This window comes from Nycticebus coucang, chromosome 16, assembly GCF_027406575.1.
Source record: "Nycticebus coucang isolate mNycCou1 chromosome 16, mNycCou1.pri, whole genome shotgun sequence".
NCBI lineage: Eukaryota > Metazoa > Chordata > Mammalia > Primates > Lorisidae > Nycticebus > Nycticebus coucang.
Genome location: NC_069795.1, coordinates 9,336,304 through 9,353,775, shown reverse-complemented (window position 1 = coordinate 9,353,775; position 17,472 = coordinate 9,336,304). Strand labels below are relative to the sequence as shown.

Below are 17,472 nucleotides of genomic sequence, written 5' to 3'. Positions count from 1 at the left end.
CACTGTTACTGTGTGTGGTGGCTCAGAATTATCTACTGAGTCTGACGTCAGTTGAGTGAGTGCCCCGGTGCCGGGTGTGGCCTCAGGGCTCAGGTGATGTGCCTGGTAGCCCTGTCTTCTTACATGTAGGTCCTACCATGCACAAGTGGCCTGGGTCAGTTCCAGGGGGGCCTAGAAGGGAATCCTACTGTATTTCTAGTTGCTACAAGGACCTGCCCTAAAAAATGTTCAGAAAATCTGTGTTGTTGAGTGAGAAGAAAGGTTTTCTGAACTTTTTTAGAGTAGCTTCCTATACCATTCAGCCTCTCTGAGCATTGATTTCCTCACCTGTATAAGGAGGCTACCTTATAGCCTACCCCGTTGGCTACCCCGTTTCCCTGAAAATAAGACATCCTCCGAAAATAAGACCTACTTACAGGAAAGATAAGACGTCCCCTGAAAATAAGACCTAGCGCATCTTTGGGAGCACACCTTAAAATAAGACACTGTCTTATTTTCGGGGAAACAGGGTAGTATCCTATCTCGTGGGCTGATGGAGAAATTGTTATAATAGCTAATTCTTATTGAACACTTAACTCCTAGCCCTCCCTGAAGGACCCAGGGCCATGGAGAGAGAGAGCCCAGTGGCATCTCTAGAGCAGAAGCCATGGTGGAATAGGGGGGAACAGCCCCATGCTCTGCATCTAACATGAAACAAACACGTGGGCGTGAGGACAGAGGAAGTGCTCAGCAAGTCAGTTCATCTGACACAGGCCGTCTGGATAAGCCAGTGGACAGGACAGATGGAGACTCCCCCTCGCAGCAGAGACAGACATTAGGCAGGGGGACAATGAGGAGGAGGAGTGCTCCAGAGAAATGCAAGGTGCCACCCTGGCCTGGTCTAGAAGATGTTTCTGAGGTAGAGTGACGGAGCTGAGACCCCAGAGGGAAGGTTTTAGCTAGGGGGCAGGGTGCTTCAAGCTGGGCAAGCCAGAGGATTCACGGAGCAAAGAGCATGGTGGGAACTGAGAATTTCTTAAAGGGAGGATGGTGAGTGATGTGCAGGGCTAGGTTATAGGTTTGTTTTAAACTGTGTAAATAACAAAGTTAGTTATGTGGTACGTATTTCTTGAAGTTGAGAAATAGCTTTTCTAATGAATATAAACTCTTTCTCCTTGATGAGGACATGCTTTAGGCCGTGGGATTTCTAGGCAGACGTCATGCTGACTCAGCTGCTCGGCTTCTCCTGGGTCACTGGCCTCTGCCAGGTGTCACGTGGCTTCCAGCGAGACCCTGCCCTGCCCACACTGCCCAGGGGTGGTCTTTGTCGCCTCCTGAGACCCTCCTGATCAGCTCAGCGAGGCAGCTGTCTCTGCACCGTAGCCGCTCAGTACACCTCCCACTGTGCTTGTCCCACTGCCTCACGTCAGCTCCTATAAAGTGGGGCTCGACTCCTCCCTTCGGGGGTCCACCCAGCAGTGAAGCACCTTGGGTTGTTCTAGGAGGTGGTTGTTAAGTATGTATTATGCTGATATTACTCTCCAGTAACTTTTCTCCCTCTCTTTCTAGACCATAAGACAAAAGATTTTAGACTTCTTAAACCCCTTGACGGCCCATCTTGGGGTTCAGTTTACAGCAGCTGTTGCAACAGTATGGAGCAAAAAGAAAGCTCAGCGTCACAGTAAAATGAAGGTAGAGTTAAAAAGTTAAAGGAGTGATTAAACTTACTGATGAAGACCACAAAAAAGTCACATGGGACAAAGGTGACCAGGGAGGCCAACATGGGACACTAACATTAAGTAGTTTCACTGTTTATTTTATTTTATTTTATTTTTCATTTTGGGAACTGGTCTCACTCTGTCACCTGGGCTAGAGTACAGTGACATCACCATAGTTCATTGTAATCTCAAACTCCTGACCTCAAGAGATCTCCCCCTTCAGCCTCCCAGTTAACTAAGACTACAGGCAAGCGCCTGGGCTGGGCTAATTTTTATTATTATTACTTTTTTTTTTTTTTTTGGTAGAGATGGGACTTTTGTGTTGGCTATAATGTGTTGTCCAGGCTGCTCTCAAACTCCTGGCCTCAAGTAATCTTCCCACCTCAGCCTCCCAAAGCATTAGGATTACAAGTTGCCCATTTTTTATCCACTGACCAAGCCTCATCCTCCAGGGCTTGGTTCACCTGTTTCAACCAAACCACCACATTCTTCTTCCTTTGTTCCCTCCATGCACCATTGAGGTTCCTACCTCCTCCCTCAGAAGGGCCTGCCTCACCCCTGGACACTCCCTCGATGCTCGGCCTCTGTGGCCAGTGCCGGCTCCCGCTCTCTAAGGAGACGAGTGAGCAGTTGGTGCCCAGGCCACCCTCCTTAGCACCTAGCGGTCCTTCCTTGGTGGTAAACCTGATGCTGGTTGGCTTTCTCCCACTTTGTTTCCAGTACCGAATACTTTATTTCCACAGATGGAGCCTTCACCCAGTTCAGTGGGAAATACATACTTATGTAAAATATTAACACAAATTTCCTTCTGCAGTGACAACTATTACAGAATGTTTTTTGTGTATCATTCTTGTTTTTATTTTCTCTCCATGAGCATTCATGGAATTTTTTTTTTCTCAGCAGATTGTCCCAGTGGCGAGTGCGTCCCAGCTGACTCTTGTTGACTTGATCTGTGCACTCAGCACCCTGCAGACGGACACATTGCTGCACCTGGTGAAAGAGGTGGTAAAGAGGCCACCGCAAATCAAAGGCGACAAAGGAGACGAGGTGAGCAGCCTGGGGAGTCAGGTGGCATTCTTCACGACTCCACTTCTTACGAGTCGAGTTTGGAAGGGAGGTACGGGTTGCAAGAGTAAGTTGAAGCTCTTGGGGGTTATAAAATGGCAGTGCTGTTGCTTTGCCCTGGCGGACACCCTGTTAGGCTTCAGTGCCCCCTTTTTTAGAATGGGTGGGAAATGCTTGAGGTCAGCGACTGTGTCTCTCACCTTCTATGCAACGAGTGGAATAAAATCCGTAGGAAGAGGAGATGGCACCTGCCTCAAGGAACTTGTAGCCTGACTGTGACTGAAGGTGGTGAAGACAGATGTGATTGGGAAGCTACTACAGTGAGCTCAGGTCCATTGATGTGTGCAGAGATGACAAGAAGGGGAATGGGGAGTTGGGAGGGACAGAGCAGCGCCACAAGGGGAGTGGAAAACCACAGAAAAGCAGGACGGGGTGGGCTAGTCAGGGTTGCAAGTGCTTGAGCCATCTGGGTCTGCTCACTGAGGCTCATGAGATAGGCTCTGAAGCCCTTCTCATGGAAGCTGGAAACAGAAGCCTTATCTTGCATGATTATATTTCAAAGGGAAGCCTCCCAGGTCCTTGAGAAAGACATTCCTGAGTCATGGGAGACACACAAAGCTCAAAGGGACAGAGAGGGTATTTATCATTTTAAGCTTTTCTTTTTTCCCCTAAACAAATGCTCTAAGAAGGGGAAGCTGGGGCCTGTGGACAGCTGTTGGCAGGAACAAACAGTAAATTATTTCAGCAACCTTGGGCTTCCTCGGGCAAACACTTTAAGGAGAGTGGTGTCCTCATCCACAGACACACCCTTTCCTGGTACATTGGTGCTGAAAGTTGCAGTCCTTCCAGCCAAGGTCAGTACCTAGTCAAGGAGAGAGCTCAGAGGAGCACTGCTAGAGTTGGATTAAGGAGGGAATCTTCATCAAGGGCAAATTTAAATTTGCATAATTATTTATAAAAAGCACAAAATAAATGTCAGAGGACATAACTCATGCCACACACCTGGAGAAAGAAGAGATTTTATCTGTCTGCTGTGAAACCAAAGGCTTCCAGGGAATGTCGTTAAACCAAGAAGCTCCTCCTAAGTTTTCTGCTCATTTCTGCAGAGCAAGTGAGGGGTTTGTGCTGGAGAAAGACCTTTTTCAGTTATTCAAATGGATTTGAAACAGGACAGACTGTGTGGTTTAAAATTTTTATACCCATAGAGGGTTTTGTTTTTGATTTTTACCAAAGCGGACCTCATTAAAAGTACAGGGGCTGTTTTGCTCTTAATTTAATAGAAACCAGGATTTATTTCAACCTTAAATAATTGCCTTCCCATCAAATAATTTGAAATGAGTGGCCAGGCACAATAATTCACACATGTAATCCTACCTCCCTGGAAGACCAGGGCAGAGGATCCCTTGAGCTCAGAAGTTTGAGACCAGCCTGAGCAAGAGTGAGACCCCCCTATTTACTTAAAGTAAGAAAAACTAGCCAGGCATTGTGGCAGGTGCTTGTAGTTCCAGCTACTTGGGAGACTGAGGCAGGAGGATCGCTTGGGCTCAGGAGTTTGAGATTGCTATAAGCAAGGCTGACAACATAGCACTCTACCTAGGGCAGTAGAGTGAGACTCTGTCTCAAAAAAGAAAAAAAAAGGATAAACTGAAAATTAGTGGAATGAAAAATTAGTGGAAAAGAAATTATTAAAAAATATACCCTTACTCAGATACTTATACACCTGTGTTCATTGCAATAACCTTTGGTTATTATTTACAATAACCAAAAGGTAGAAATGATCCAAGCGTGTGCCGGTGCGTGTTTGGATAACATACTGAGATATGTGCAGGCAGTGGGATAGTACTCAGCCTCAAAAAGGAGGGAACTCGGACTCAGGGACGATCCTTGAGGACATTATGTTGAATGAAACAAACCACTACAAAAGGACTAGGCCTCTTCTTTCATGTTGAAAAAACTATTAAGGGCTCGGTGCCTGTGGCTCAAGCAGCTAAGGCGCCAGCCACATACACGTGTGGCTGCCAGGTTCATATCTTGCCCAGGCCTGCCAAACAACAATGACGGCTGCAAGCAAAAAATATCTGGGTGTTGTGGCGGGTACCTGTAGTCCCAGCTACTTGGGAGGCGGAGGCAGGAGAATTGCTTGAGCCCAGGAGTTGGAGGTTGCTATGAGCTGTGATGCCATGGCACTCTACCCAGGGGGACAGCTTGAGGCTCTGTCTCAGGGGAAAAAAAAGCTATTCAGATTGTTTATTACTTTCACTCGAAAGCATATCAACAGTCAACACAGAAGACTTGTATTATGTGAGGATTTCTCCCTGCTGGGAAATAAGCTATCAGTTCTGCAGGGGACACCAGCTGGGTATTCTCCAGTTCATTTCCCACACTGTGAGGCAGAGTCACGTCCCACAGGCTGAGGACCCCATCCCCAGGGCCTCACCCCGCCACCCAGAGAACAGTCACAAATTAGAACCTGCAGAACCCCTGACTGACCAGCTACAGGTTGGGGTTCCCATGACCTCCTCTTTGGGTATAGTGAATTTGCTGAAGCAGCTCACAGAATTACGTTTCCCACTTTATCATAGCGGGTGTTGTTGGTTTGGCAGTCTGTTCTCGGCTCTTGGTGTGCTCTTGGCTGAAGAATGAGCAGGCGACAGGCCCCCGTCTGATTGGCCCTCCTCAGGTGTTGCGGTCCAGCCACTTTCATGACATGGTAGTTAACCTTAGGTTACTCTGGGTCACTTTCCAGGCCTTGTGCCAGGGGCCTGCCAGGAAATTCCCTGTTGCAGATCGGCAAGGGGCTCCTCCTTTCCCCAGTGGGGCTCCTTTCCCCAGTGCTGCTTGGGGCAGCATCAAGGCGGGGCACCCTGGTCCTTCCTCAGGTGGAGCAGTTGCTTGAGACAGCACCAAGGTGAGGTGCCTGCCAGAATCCTCACTATCTACCTAACAGTGTTACTAAGGGAACAGATGAAGAGACGGACAAGGTGAGGTATGAAGGAAGGAGCGCAGCTTCCATGTCCCCCCTGGGTAACCACCTTCTAGCCTCCCTGTGTTCTCCTAGATAGCGGGACACTCCTGAGACCCTATCTTCTTGGACCTATTATAGAGACTTTACTGGACAGACATGACTAAAGCTTGGACAACTGAGTCACAATGTGATTAGACAAGAGGAGTGTGATCTGACACTGATTGACTGGGGGGACCTAACAAGGGCCTGTCCCAATTCTTCCCAGTGCTCTGAGCCAGCATCCTTCCTCCAGGGTATGGGGCAGCACCCTTTGGAATGAAGGTCTTATGATTAGAGTCCTAAACGGGGCGGGTGAAAGGCGGTCAGGAGAAGGTCGGGGAGAGAGACTCTGTTTCCTGAGGCCTAAAGCACTCAGTAACTCCCGAAGTATAACAAAAGACTGTGGAAGTTAGGGACCAGTTAACCATGGCCAAGAAGCGATGTAAGTGTATCATACCCCAGTGGTCTAATTCCATTTATATGAGAGACCTAGAGCAGTCAAGTTCCTAGACACAGAAAGTAGAGTGGTGGTTATGGTGGTCTGGAGCGTAGGAGAGGGAGTCTCAGCTCAGGCTGGTGAAGAAGTCCTGGAGGTGGACTTGGGTGCAGTGCGAGTGCACTACGTGCCCCTGAGCTGTATGCTTGAAAATGTTTAAAATGGCAAGTTTTATGTATTATCTTGCCATGATAAAAAAGTTTTCATGATATAAAAAAGGAATATAGTTTTAGATTTTAAGGGCATCTCAGTGAGGATGGTTGAGCAAAAGCTGAACTTAGGAGTCAGACTTTTTTTTAAACCATTCTTTTACCCCACAGTGGGAAAAGTGACCACAGAATCTCTAGCAGTTTTTTTTGTTTGTTTTGTTTTGTTTTGTTTTTTGCAGTTTTTGGCCAGGGCTCGGTTTGAACTCGCCACCTCGGCATATGGGGCCCGGCGCCCTACCCCTTTGAGCCACAGGCGCCACCCTCTTTAGCAGTTTTTATAGATGTGCTTGCTTTGGAGTAGAACTCTCCGTCCTATTTTGCACCTACTCTGAAAGGGCCTTGCAGGTTGCTCAGGGTGGCCCTCTCCCAAAGCTTCCAGTCCCTGAGGGCTCCACACCGTCCCTTGTCCTCAGGGGACTGATCCATCCTTCCCGTGTTTATTGAAAATGGAGTGGTAGGGGATTCTAAATAGAGGGAATCTGTTCCTACCTTCAGTCCACCCGTATTCCAGATCGGGAAAAGTAGTAGAAAGAGAAGGGAAGCTGCCCTAAAAATTAACACAAAGGCCAGGTTATGGGAACAGCTGACTGCCTAAGAGGATGTGAACAGACACTTAGGGTTTCGGGGTGTTGTCCTGTTGCATTTGCTCTTGTACATAAATGTTAGTGATAGAGGCCAGGAGAGAGGAGCAGGGTGAAGGGCAGTCAGATCCTCAGCCAGTCATATTTATGGCTCTGAGCATGTCTTTGGCAGCAGGAAACGACCCTCTAGGCAGTGGTCCTTGCTTCCTGCTGGCTTTGCTGCCACAGAAGCCCAGGGAGCTGTCCTGCCCCAGCTTTTACAAACACAGGATGTTTTTAGATTTTGTTTCTTTAATTTCTATAAATATCTGCAATTTCTAATCTTTTCCAGGCTAAAAAGGAACTAGATCTCATCTGGCTGACTGGTTTTTGACGGTTCAGATAACAAAATTGCGTTTTGTGGCTGTTCAGTGAATTAGCTCCACTTCTGCAAATAGCTTTTTACAAACCAGGAGGTGGGGGGAAATGTATGTTTTAGAAAAGCCAGTTTCTTTTTTTTTTTTTTTTTGAGACGGAGTCTCACTTTGTCGCCCTTGGTAGAGTGCTGTGGCGTCACAGCTCACAGAAACCTGCAGCTCCTGGGCTTAGGTGATTCTCTTGCCTCAGCCTCCCAAGCAGCTAGGGCTACAGGTGCCTGCCACAATGCCCAGCGATTTTTTCATTTTTTTTTTTTTTTTTGTAGAGACAGAGTCTCACTTTATGGCCCTCGGTTAGAGTGCTGTGGCCTCACACAGCTCACAGCAACCTCCAACTCCTGGGCTTAAGCGATTCTCTTGCCTCAGCCTCCCGAGTAGCTGGGACTACAGGCGCCCACCACAATGCCCGGCTATTTTTTGGTTGCAGTTTGGCCGGGGCCGGGTTTGAACCCGCCACCCTCGGTATATGGGGCCGGTGCCTTACCTACTGAGCCACAGGCGCCGCCCAATGCCCAGCGATTTTTTGTTGCAGTTTGGCCCAGGCCGGACTTGAACCCGCCATCCTCGGTATGTGGGGCATTCGACCTACTCACTGAGCCACAGGCACCACCCAGAAGAACCAGTTTCTAAGTAATTCCAGCCACTTCGGATTTAGGAGAGTTGTCTGGGCTGGGTGTGAGGGAATCTTTTAAGCTAAGAATGAGAATACTGGGGCCGCGCATGTGGCTCAGTGAGTAGGGCGCCGGCCCCATATGCTGAGGGTGACAGGTTCAAACCCAGCCCCAGCCAAATTGCAACAAAAAAATAGCCGGGTGTTGTGGCGGGCGCCTGTAGTCCCAGTTGCTTGGGAGGCTGAGGCAAGAGAATCGCGTAAGCCCAAGAGTTAGAGGTTGCTGTGAGCCGTGTGACGCCACGGTACTCTACCCGAGGGCGGTACAGTGAGACTCTGTCTCTACAAAAAAAAAAAAAGAATGAGAGTACTGGCCCCCAGATTTTCCCTAAAGGCTTATTGATAATCTGGAATGGACAGTAGGTAAGCAGAATGACAAATCACTGTATAAGCCTACTAAGGGGCCACCGATAATTTGGGAGTTCAGGGAATATGTTTGTTTTCATTGTATGTGAGGGATACTAACACATCTGTTGTTATATGTATCTAAAAGATTCCTTGCCTGAAATCCTTTGCTTGGTTAGGATGCAGATCTGTTTCATATTTGAATTTCTTTTTAGCCTATTTCCCACCAACGTGGAGTAATTGGTTTTGCTTAAATTTTCAGAAATCGCCCCTCGTAGATATCCCTGTGCTGCAGTTCTGCTGTGCTCTCATCCAGAGGTAATACAGTCCCACAAAGACACTCCAAATTACAGGTGCTATCGCAGTGGCTGTGAATAACAGCTGTGGCTTTATTTCGTGACTCTTGGAGAGCCCTGGTTCAGAAAATAGCTTAAGGTTTTCTTAATTTCTTCCCAAGGCATAGAATGCCCCGATGACCTTTACTTTTTCTTCTCCAGAGTTCCGATGTGACGTTGAAATCCATGGGCTCTGTGTTGATCACTTTATGTCAGTGAAGGATTACGTAAGGCCTGTCAAGTTGTAAAAGATTCAGATGTCACTAAAACCCACACATAGGGAAGTGCTGAAGACCTCTTTCAGGAAAAGGAGAAATGATTCTTCTTGGTGGAGTTCTCAGCGCCCACCTGTGTTTTTTGCTGGATGGCTTCGGCTCTGGTTGATTGACCTTACTGTCTTTATGAAGCAGTCTAATCTAAAGGCAGTCTGGAAAGGGGACTCCACAGATTTTTCTCCTGTGGGAATGTTAGAGTCAACATTGGTCCCCAGCTTTCTGTTTGGGGAAGTTCAGTTATAATGCTAAAGACGCTTTACTGGGCCTTTTTCAGATCCTACAGTGGCCACACCCCTCCTCTGTGCGGGGGCCTTCCCTGTGGCAATGTGAGGGGAAAGGGGTGCAGACCACTTCTCCAGGAAGCCTCCCTGTCCGTACATACCCATTAGGAGTTTCATAGTAAATAATTCTGATACCCAGGTCCTTGGCTCACACAGATAACATTCCTTGGTTACTTTCACTCACCACATCCTGAGGTTACAGGAAGATAAACTGAGGGCCATAGTCCCAGGAGTCCCTGGGTGTTAGGGTTAAATCCAGACCAGGCATTACCCCTTCACCCACAAGCATCTTTGTAGAGATGACCTGGTCTTCATGAGGCCTTTCTCATGACAGTGAATACTTAGTACTATACTATCCAGCGTACATCATAGTGGCCTAAGTGATACCTGAGCTTTCCTGGAAGCCGCAGGTTCGATTTTTATCATTCTCTTTCTGCAGAGGAGGAACTACCAAGGCCATTCAGGGGAGGTAGGTTGGACAAGCAGGACTTAGACCTGTGCTGCCTCACTGTGTGACAATAATCTCAGAACCCTCGCTGCCCGTGAGGCTTGTGTGAGAGCTACTGTCGAGGGAAAACCACTTTCCTGGCAGGAAGGCCCTGACCTAACACTTTGCAACCTTCTGCCTGATGGAGCCATATTATCAGCCACATTGGGGAAGCAGAAAGGCCCAAGAGATGGAACTCGATCATCCAGCTTAAAGCTTATTTCATTTATAGATGAGGAGACCAGAGTATCGCACCTGTTAGCAGCAGAATTTTAAGTCCCCAAACTTGACGTGGTCACCAGAATACCAAAATTATCTTGTGTGTATTATAATAGGAGAAGCAGGTCCTTCAGGCATGCTGTTTCCCCTCTGCTTCCTAACTGCCAGGATCCTAAATGTGCTTCTAAACAAATGTTATTTTGACTTGTTCATGGATATTTTTTCCTATTTTTTTAATAGGCTCCCCGTTACAGCCTTGCAAGAGAACTTTCCTTCCCTGTTGGGAGTGTTGAAGGAATCTGTACAGTTGAATCTTGCTCCTCCTGGTTATTTTCTGCTTCTCAGGTAACATGTCACCACATTGGCAGTGATGTCATTTTTTCTATTAGAAAATATTTTATTTCTGCAGCATTTTTGATCTGAAGCTGCTTGTGTCTCAACAGCATGCTGAATGACTTTGTAACAAGGACTCCCAACATGGAAAGCAAGAAGGATCAGAAAGATCTGCAGGTCTGTACAGGAAAGAGTTCAGCAAAGTGCTACTGAGTAGCATCGTCCACCTTTAGGGGCAGCAGATAGGAAGACATCAGCCAGAGTCTGAGCTGAGCTGTGCATTTGTTCTCAAGTCTCACTTCCTCTGCTGCTTACTGTAGGGGGTTTCTGACAAAGGTTCTTACATGATACTTGAGCAGTCGACTGTGGGATTTACAAGTGCCCCCTCCCTCTCCCCATTGCATGCAGCGTGCGGAGCTCACTGGATAACTGGGATAAAAAAATCTCTCTCTGCACATGGATCTCTTGCCCTAAACCCTTTTCTTTTCCCCTGTCGTTAAAGCAATTCCTATTCGTAGGAAATTTTGAAAATACTGAGAAATAAAAATAGAACTCACCATAGGAGGAGGAAAAACTTCTCCAAGGAGAATGCTGACTAATCAACGTGGAAGTCATGTGGAACTGGAAAGATCAGTTTTGTAGCCATCATAGAGGCTGAGTGAGTCAGTGGCTTTTGTGTGGATGTTTTTTCCTAGGCACCGAGAGACTTTGTATTAGTCTTGTTGCTAATTGTAGTAGTTACAGTCCTTGGCATTTGTAAAAGGTGTATCAGGAAACATCCTCATTTCCCTAATTCTGAACTATGATAGTACTGTACATAGCTTGGCAAAGTGTCATTAGAGAATTCAGATGCCTTCTTTGGCCTTGACTGGCAGACAGAGAAGGAAGCATCATTGCAGTGCAGACACTGTGCTTGCCTGTGCTTGGGAAGCACTGGCCTGGCCCCCTTGTCAACCCTTGTCCCTTTATGGCCTATTACCTAGAGCAGGGCCCTCCTTCAGTCCCTCTGGGCAGGGCATTGCCTCAGTTGTTCTAACCGGCGCGCCTCTTCTCTGCTCCTTTTGGTTAGAGGGGCTAGGGTCACCTGCTCCTGTCTCATGACCACTGGCCTTCTTGACACTAACTCCTTTCTACTGTTTCTTTTATTTTGTTTTTAAGGCCAGCATGAAACAAAGTTGAGGAAAAGAAAATAAGAAAGCTTACAAAGCAGGATACATTTGCCCTAGATGGCGAACAGGCCCCCATTGCCGGGGCAAGTGGGTAAAGAGGCCCTTCCTTCTGTTTAGAGCCACACCTGGACTACTACTTCCTCATTGAAGATAAGAAAAAAAACAAAGTGTTTTTTCCTACTGTATTCTCACATTACAGAATCCTCCCGTGACGTCTGGTAACTAGACGTGTGCCGATTTCTCCCCATTAGCAGCCAAGCACGCAGTCCTGCAGCAGACACCCGTGTGTCGTCCAGTTCAGCTCCGTTCTGACACTGTCTGCCTGGAGCTCATGTTTGATCTCACAGGTTGGGGCTCAGTCCCACACTTCCCCTTGCTAACTGCAAGCCCCAGAATGTGACCTGTGCTTCTGACCAACCAGCTATAAATTGGGAATCCCATGATCCCCCCTCCTTATATTCAATTAACTTGCTAGATTAGTTCACAGAACTCAGGGAAACATGTTTACTGTTATTCTAAAGGATATTAAAGAGATTACAGAGGATACAGATGAAGAGATACGTAGGGTGAGGGATACAGGAAGGGATACAGAGCTTCCGTGCCCTCTCTGGGTGTGCCAACCCCAGGAACCTCATGTGTCCTGCTATCCAGAAGCTCATCTGAACCCTGTCCCTTTGGGGTTTTGTGGAAGTTTCATTATGTAGGCATGACAGATTAAATCACTGGCCATTCATTGGTGATCAGCTTAGCACCTCTTCCCTTCCTAGAGGTGGGGCAGCAGGCTGAAAGTCCAGCCCTGTAATCCTGCCTTGGTCTGTCTAGTGACCAGCCAGTGTTGCAGCTACCTAAGGACCCCTAGCTACCAGTCCTCTCAGTAGGATACAAAAAGATGCTTGTCATCTCAGAGAATCCAAGGTTCTCAGGAATTGTATGCCAGGATATAGGGAGAAAGACCAAACTTACACTTTGCAGTATCACACCCATCCACTCAGAGCACTTGACTCTTATGTGGACTCCTCTGAGCCCTCAGCCCCTTTCTTGACCTTTCCACCCTGTCTTGAGTTATAGCCTGGTGACCCCTCCCCCAGGCGCACCTTCCTGCCACCCAGCAGGTGCCCAGCTTAGGAACTTGGTGTGATAGTTGAGGTTAGGATTGTTAAATTGTCAGATGTGGGGGATTCCAGCTGCTCTAAGCGAATGGTCCTGTCAGTACTGCCTGAGAAACCTGCTGAGGATTCTGTCTTTTTATCCAGCCACTGCCCAGTTCTTTACTGCTCACACCCTGATGGGGACTGACTCTTCCCCTCATCCCGTCAAATCCATTTAACTTACTTAACTTTATTTCTTGTTTTATTTAAAATGCATTTCTAGCAACAACCTTTGGTTCTAGAGAAACCAGAAAGCCAGTGTCTTAAATTCAGTGTGTGTCTTTATTATCAGAGTACTGGTTACGACCTCAGATTTCTGTATATTTATCTACATTGGCCAGCATGGTAGCTATTAGCCACATGTGACTATCAAGCACTTGAAATGTGTCTGCTCTAAAATGAATGTGTTGAAAGTATAAAATGTACATCAGATTTCAGAAATTTAGCACACACAAAAAACCTATAATCTCATTAATAATTGTTACATTGGCTGGACGTGGTGGCTAACACCTGTAATCCTAGCACTTAGGAGGCTGAGCTCACAGATTTGAGCCAGAGTGAGAACTTGTCTCAGAAAAAAAAAAAAGATAGCCAGGTGTTGTGAAGGGTGCCTGTAATCCCAGCTACTTGGGAGGCTGAGGCAAGAGAATCGCTTGATCCTAAGAGTTTGAAGTTGCTGTGAGCTATGATGTCACGGCACTCTGCTGAGGGTGACAAAGTGAGCCTCTGTCTCAGAAATAATAATTGTTGTATTAATTACATGTTGGTAATATTTTGGATATGCTGGGTTAAATAAGACATTAAAATTAATTTCATCTCTTTCTTTTCACTTTTTAGTGTGACTCCTGGAAAACTTAATGTTATTATAAACATGTGGCTTACAGTTGTAGTCTGTGTTATATTTCTATTGGATGGTGCTATTTTAGGCACTTAAAATCCTTTTCCTTAACTAACTTCTTTCTCCTGGTTGCTCTCAGGAAGTCACTCAAAAAATCCTAGAAGCTGTGGGGAACATTGCTGGCTCTTCCTTGGAACAAACCAGCTGGCTGAGCAGGAACCTGGAGGTGAAGGCCCAGCCTCAAGCCTCTCTAGAAGAATCTGATGCCGAGGAAGATTTATACGGTGTGTGTAGGAAACTCAAAAAATAATGCCCACAGTTCTGCATATCCCGTAAGAAAGAGCTTAGATGTATTCACTACCAAGAAGGGAAGAAAGTGTGTGACGTGCTGCATAAGTCAATTAACTTGATTGTAAGGTTATTTCACAATGTATAGGTCTGAGGGCTATCCAGCCAAGGATTTGAAAAATATGATGGCCAGATATTTTCCAGACAGCCCTCCTGGATCAAGACATCAAGTTGTAACCTCAAATGTACAAATATACTTTATTTAGGATATAAAAGTATAAGTTTATATTAGAGGGAAGAAAGTGGGGGAAAGAGATGAGAAAGAGAAGAGAGTGGGGAGTGAGAGAAGTGAAGGCGGGAGAGAGGAAGGACTGGCCGGCAAGTGTGCCATTTTTAGTTATCAGTTATCCCTCAGGAAAGCTGCAGGCAGGCGTGGAGAATTTATCAGAAAGTTTTTAAAAAGTTTAGACATAGGAAAAAACAAACTGCCTCCTTAGGTCTACCTAATTCACCCAAGCTCCTTCCCCACATTCATAACTAAATGACTACTACACTGCCCATTTTTACTTCTTACAATGTGAGTTGTACGTATAATAAACAGTGGGATTCCAAGATCATATCCCAGGTGACCCATGCCACCACATTAAGCCTTTACTGAGCCTAGAGAGTGTTCCAAAAGTAACTTACCAAGATCATTTACATTATCTTGGGAAGAAATCTTGGTATCACCATTATCTTGGTGATAGAAATGTGTAGGATAAAGGCAATGACAATGTTTTTCTTTTTGCACAACCCTGTCTTTACAAAAAACAGAAAAACTTTGGCACAACAACTTTTAAGTTGTATATCTCATTTCTGAATAACACACCTTTGCCTTTCAGTGATCCCAGCCCATCGCCCAGCCTTATGTCATAACTTCCTAGGATGCTGGTCAGGAGACTCAGAGTCTGATTAGTGTACCCAGACCAGTGATCAGCTCGAGACTGTAGAAGAATCTCAAATGAATGGACAGTGTAGAGTCCAGGGGTCCTCAAACTACGGCCCACAGGCCACATGCAGCGGTGTGTTGTATTTATTCCCATTTTGTTTTTTTACTTCAAAATAAGATATGTGCAGTGTGCATAGGAATTTGTTCATAGTTTTTTTTTTTTTTTAAACTAGTCTGTAGCCGGGCGTTGTGGCGGGCGCCTGTAGTCCCAGCTACTCGGGAGGCTGAGGCAAGAGAATCGCTTAAGCCCAGGAGTTGGAGGTTGCTGTGAGCTGTGTGATGCCACGGCACTCTACCGAGGGCCATAAAGTGAAACTCTGTCTCTACAAAAAAAAAACAAAACTATAGTCTGGCCCTCCAGCGGTCTGAGGGACAGTGAACTGGCCCCCTGTTTAAAAAGTTTGAGGACCCCTGGACTGTAGACTGTCAGTTGCCAGTGCTCCGAATCTATCAGTCAGGCCGATCTCAGGTTTTTATAACCACTGCAGTGAGAGAGAAATTGACAGCATCACGGAGTATCTCTAAGGGGCTGAGTCAGGGAGCAACTTACAGAGCTTTAGGGCTTTGGCCTATCTTTCAAGGTAGGGAGCCGATTGGGACTGTATGGTTATCGACATATACTTTAGCTTGGTGGGAGTGCATGAGATGAGAGGTGTCCAACCTTTTTTCTTCTCTGTTGGACATTGGGAGATGAGCAGTCATCTTGGGTTACACACTAAATACACAAACATTAACGAAAGCTGATGAGCAGAAAAAGATCTTTACATAACTTTATAATATCTGCCACCACAGATAAATAGTCCCCACAGAATCCGAATGGAGCCTGTAGGCTGCAGGTTGGTACCCCTATTAGAGTGACTCTTGGTGAACAAGCTACTGGTTTTGATAAGTGAGCTATTTTAGTTGGTGAACACTTTTTGGGATTTTTTCCAGGATTAAGTGTATCTTGAGGTAGTGATTCTTTTTTTTGCTAGTTCTCAGTAATATTTAACACAGGGAAAGTATCACTTAACACAGGAAAAGAAGGCATGTTTGGTACCAGTTTTGTTTTTGTTTGTTTGGTTGGTTTGGTTTTTTTTATTTGTTTGTTTTTTGTGGGTTTTGGCCAGGGCTGGGTTTGAGCCCACCACCTCTGGCATATGCGGCCAGCACCCTACTCCTTTGAGCCACAGGCGGGGACAAGAAATTCCGTTTCTGTTCTCAGTAGCACAGTATCTGGCACAGAATAAATGTTCAGTAATCATTAGCTTTTATTCTCTCAAAATTGTTAGCAATAGTTACACCAGCAAAAACAAAGCCAAATTCACTATTTTTAACATATAAGGGGAAAAGTGTCATTAAGTCAAGGCTCTTTCCTCACACTTTGGGTGGCTGAAGCAGAAGGAATTGCTTGAGGCCAGAAGTTCAAAACCAGCCTGGGCAACATAGTGAAACCCTGTCTCTACAAAAAGTAGAAAAACTTATTCAGGAAAAGTGGCTCAGTCCTAGCTCCTCAGAAACAAAAACAATAAAACAACTTTTTGGCTCATGTGCGTAAAAAGCCCAAGTTTTTTAGGCATTGCAGGAACATGGATTAATTATGTCTCGTTCAGAGACTCTGGGTGGCTCTTCCTGGAGTGCATGCCTCACCTGGCAGAGGGCTGGTGCCAGAGCCACAGGAAACAGGTTCTCACCCAGAAGAAGGTGGTTCTACCAGGAGAAAGGATGGCATGTTTCCCACAGTTCATTACTTTCACTATGTTTGATAGCTAGCCTTATGTTTTGCATCAGAGAAATAATTCTACTTTATTCTATAATGCAGATGCTGTAATGAGGATAAACCAACAATTACACCATCTCAACCTGTGGTTATGGTTGTAGTCATGGTTCTAGAGTGGTGACTTTCTTTCTTTCTTTTTTTTTTTTTGTAGAGACAGAGTCTGACTTTGTCGCCCTTAGTAGAGTGCCATGGCGTCACAGCTCACAGCCATCTCCAGCTCTTGGGCTTAGGCGATTCTCTTGCCTCAGCCTCCCGAGTAGCTGTACAGGTGCCGCCACAACGCCCGGCTATTTTTTGTTGCAGTTTGGCTGGGGCTGGGTTTGAACCCGCCACCCTCGGTATATGGGGCCGGCGCTCAGTACTCACTGAGCCACAGGCACTGCCCTAGAGTGGTGATTTTCAACTGGTATGCTGCAGCACACTGGTGTGCCATGAAAACTTTTAAAGCTCGTTAATTATTTTCAAAAGACGTTCACAGTGCAATCAGCATATTCTTTTTTTACTCTTCTTTTTTGATCAACATAATTTAGATGTACTGTGGAAGTTTAACTGTAGGTTCAGGTGTGTGGTGTGATAAAAAAAGGTTGAGAAACACCATTGTGGAAGGAGCTCTTGCTTCCACCTGACTGGCTTGCCCCGGTTGTTGTCACCTGTGCCCACGTGCTGAGTAACCGGCTCCAGCGCTGTGCGGCTGCGTTGTCTTTGTCACATTTTCTCTGAGGACCCAGCTACCGTGCAGTAATTCAGTTTGACCTCAAGACAATACTGTGGTAAGATGATTACCTGAAATTTTTTTTTTAATTTTTAAAATGCATAGAATTCCAAAGCTGGAAGTGATATTTGAACTTCAAATAGCTTAACTAGCAAAT

At 46.1% G+C, this 17,472-nt stretch overlaps 1 protein-coding gene across 6 annotated transcripts in view; it reads left to right on the top strand.

Annotated features, from left to right (window-relative positions):
- The window catches only part of DOP1B (DOP1 leucine zipper like protein B), a 121,432-nt gene that overhangs the window by 80,009 nt on the left and 23,951 nt on the right, over positions 1-17,472 (top strand). For 4 of the 6 annotated variants that reach the window (XM_053564196.1, XM_053564194.1, XM_053564197.1 and 1 more), the window contains 6 exons: positions 1,549-1,671; positions 2,598-2,744; positions 8,746-8,801; positions 10,321-10,425; positions 10,524-10,590; positions 13,708-13,852. In XM_053564196.1, coding sequence (XP_053420171.1) covers positions 1,549-1,671; positions 2,598-2,744; positions 8,746-8,801; positions 10,321-10,425; positions 10,524-10,590; positions 13,708-13,852 — 643 coding nt within the window. The remainder of the gene's footprint in view (positions 1-1,548; positions 1,672-2,597; positions 2,745-8,745; positions 8,802-10,320; positions 10,426-10,523; positions 10,591-13,707; positions 13,853-17,472) is intronic. The other 2 variants (XM_053564195.1, XM_053564198.1) reach the window with 1 other exon arrangement.